Source organism: Callospermophilus lateralis, chromosome 3 (genome assembly GCF_048772815.1).
Source record: "Callospermophilus lateralis isolate mCalLat2 chromosome 3, mCalLat2.hap1, whole genome shotgun sequence".
NCBI classification, from domain to species: Eukaryota; Metazoa; Chordata; class Mammalia; order Rodentia; family Sciuridae; genus Callospermophilus; species Callospermophilus lateralis.
Window position 1 is genome coordinate 33206929 of NC_135307.1, and position 3125 is coordinate 33210053.

The 3125-nt window shown below is 47.1% G+C and overlaps 1 protein-coding gene across 1 annotated transcript; it reads left to right on the forward strand.

Annotated features, from left to right (window-relative positions):
* Slc39a2 (solute carrier family 39 member 2) lies at positions 1–1958 on the forward strand. The gene is made up of 4 exons (XM_076848136.1): positions 1–282; positions 457–587; positions 831–881; positions 1326–1958. The coding sequence occupies exons 1-4, from the start codon at positions 168–170 to the stop codon at positions 1956–1958; spliced, it is 930 nt and encodes a 309-aa protein (XP_076704251.1). The 5' UTR covers positions 1–167.
* The last annotated feature ends 1167 nt before the right edge of the window (positions 1959–3125 follow it).

The following is a 3125-nucleotide window of genomic DNA, read 5'->3' on the forward strand; positions in this document are numbered from 1 at the left end:
CCCTAGCTAGCTAGGCAGAGCTACACAAGCAGAATCAACCCAGAACGGAAAGAAAGCAACAGGCTCCTGAAACTCTAGCAAGTGGACACTCTCCAACTTTGACCACTAAGATACCACTATTGCTCCATTTGCCATTCTGAGGCCTCTGCTTATCCTGCACCCCAGAGATGGAGTCACTCCTGGGAGTAAAAATTGGCTGCCTGTTTGCCCTGTTGGCTATCACTCTGACCTGTGGCCTTATTCCCATCTGCTTCAAGTGGTTCCAGATTGCTGAAGCTACAGGTATAACCCCACCCCATCTTCATCCCTTTACGTCTTACCTCAACCCTTTCCTATTCCTTGCTCTTGATTGTTTCACCATGCCCAAGCTCAGGACATTGGGTGCTGCCTGTTGCTCCTTAGTCATCTTTGTTTACCCCCTCATTGCCAACTGCATTGTCACTTCTTGGTTATTAGGTCGTCACCGCCGGGTCCTCAGCCTCCTGGGCTGCATTTCAGCTGGTGTCTTCCTGGGAGCGGGGTTAATGCATATGACTGCCGAAGCCCTGGAGGGAATTGAATCCGAAATCCAGAAGTTTGAGGTGCAGGTGAGCGAGCAGCTGAATGCCAAACTGCAGAGCTGCAAGGCAAGAATGACAACTAGCACCAAGAGAAGAAAGCAGGGAGAGTGATGGAGCCACGGGCATGAGTGGGACAGCAGGGAAGATAGCTCAATGTGGGGCATGATGAGAGCCCCAGACTGGGCTTTAAGGAAAGAGATATTGCTGAAGGGACAGGACAGGACACTGAACTGCTCCATCTCCCATCTAATTTCTGCTTTTTCCCCCTAGAACAGGACAGAAATTAAGGGAAATTCCTCTGATGCTACTGATTCAGCTCTTGTAAGTAATCTCCCCCCAGCCCCTATCTGGAGACTGAGGAGACCCAGAGAGTCCTTTAACCCAGACCCTTTAGAGAAGAATATATGAGGAATACCAGGAATCCCTTCTCCCCAGCTCAGTGTAGAGGAAAGGAGGACCCACCACAGTCTTCTTGTGCTTACAGAACACCAGGAAAAGCTCCTCCTGCTTTACTATTTACTGCCTTTCCAGAACCCTCCAACATACTTCATATTATCTTCCCATATTTCTAACTCTCTTGCTACTGTGTCCCTGAGCCCCTCTGATATTCTCACTGTTGCATGTCTACCCATGACTTCATCTCCATACCCTTATTTTACATTATAGAATTTTCCCATTCTCTTCAATCTCTGAATCCATGTCCATCCAATGAAGTGTCTTCCCTTCCCTTCCCTTCCTGTCTCACAGCCCTCTTTATGTCCCTAGGTGGAGTATCCTTATGGAGAGCTCATCATCTCCCTGGGTTTTTTCTCTGTCTTCCTTTTGGAGTCGCTGGCATTGCAGTGCTGTCCTGGGGCTGCTGAAGGATCAACAGTTCAGAAAGAGGAATGGGGTGGGACTCACATCTTTGGATTCCACAGCCATGAACCTCTGCCCTCACCCTCACGGGGTCCCCTTCGAGCCCTTGTCCTCTTGCTTTCACTCTCCTTTCATTCCGTGTTTGAAGGTCTAGCTGTGGGACTACAGCCAACAATTGCAGCTACCACACAGCTCTGTCTTGCTGTCTTGGCTCATAAGGGGCTTGTAGTTTTTGGCATAGGACTGCGTCTGGTGAAGATAGGCACTGGATCTCGATGGGCCCTGTTCTCCATATTATTATTAGCTCTCATGTCCCCTTTGGGACTAGCCCTAGGGCTGACTGTGGCTGGAGGGGATCCTGAAGGGGGACAAGGCTTAGCCCAGGCTGTATTAGAGGGTGTGGCAGCTGGCACATTTCTATATGTTACCTTCCTAGAAATTCTGCCCCGGGAGCTAGCTGGTCCCGAAGCCCCTTTGACCAAGTGGAGCTGTGTAGCTGCTGGTTTTGCCTTCATGGCCTTTATTGCTTTATGGGCCTGAGAGATCTCTAATGGACCTACCTAGGAGGACCTCTCTACCCCAGTAGATACTTGCTATGACTGGCCCTCGGACTTTTTTTTACTGAGACTAAATTATATTCACTATGCATTCATATGCACTGGACCTCAGCTTTTACCTACATAAGATCCCATTTCTCACTCAGAACTAAGAAAAGGAGGTTTAGGTTGAGTGCCTATGTTTGTTTGTTTGTTTGTTTTTCCCCTGTCATTACAATTTTATTCTTTAAGTTGAGTGCTTGTTGATTGGAGATTTGGTACAAAGATCATTACTCCAATTTTGATTCTTGTCACACTTATGCTACTGTGTGCAATAAAATGTCTTATTTGACCCTTCCCCTTCAGCCATATTGTATTTCATTTCTCCTAATTGCCTAGAAGCTGCCTGGAACAGGAAGTGGTAGAATGGGGAATGGGAGGGATTTGTGTTAGATGCAATGTTTTCTTCTGGAATCAAAGCCTCTAGCCATTCTGTAAGTTGCAGGCCATGACCCCACACAGGGTAGCATTGCTGAGATTCCAACTGTCCCCTCCCACCTTACCCACAGGAGTCCAGAAAATGAGCCAGCACTCCCAGCATTTAGAAGGAAAGAGGTTTAAAAATAGAAGCCAGGGGGATTGATTATTTTCCTACACTACCTACCTCACCCCACTCCCAGTACCTACTATCAGCCACTATGTGCCCAGCAGACTCATGAGATCATCAGGCTAAATGGAGCTTGTTTTCTCCAAGTCCCTATTTTTCACACAGCCCTGTAAGGCTTCAGGGACACTAGTGGTGTTCTTTGAGCCTATTCTCTTCTGGCTGCTTCAAGCTGAGGGATTAAAAAGCAGTGTGTTTGGAAAGGTAAAAAGACACCAGATAAATACCTACAATGATTAATTGGCTCCTGCATGACTTAGTGGCTTTCCTTCTACCTGCCCTATCATTTGTCCTTCAGTTTGAGTAATTCCTACAATGTGTTGCTTTCCTTAACAACTGCTAAGGACACAAATAAAAGCAGGTTACCTGATACTGAGAAGGATGACTGTTGCCCAGCCTCCTACCAATGATAAGGAGGAGGCTTACTGGAGAAATGAGGAAAGAGAAGAGTTGCTGGTTTTGCCTTCATGGCCTTTATTGCTTTATGGGCCTGAGAGATCTCTAATG

Excerpts from the sequence above, each read along its gene's own strand:
- Slc39a2 (XM_076848136.1), top strand. The coding sequence starts at position 168 with ATGGAGTCACTCCTGGGAGTAAAAATTGGCTGCCTGTTTGCCCTGTTG. Across the intron at positions 588-830 it reads TCCAGAAGTTTGAGGTGCAG|AACAGGACAGAAATTAAGGG; the intron begins GTGAGCGAGCAG and ends TTTTCCCCCTAG. Across the intron at positions 882-1,325 it reads ATGCTACTGATTCAGCTCTT|GTGGAGTATCCTTATGGAGA; the intron begins GTAAGTAATCTC and ends TTATGTCCCTAG.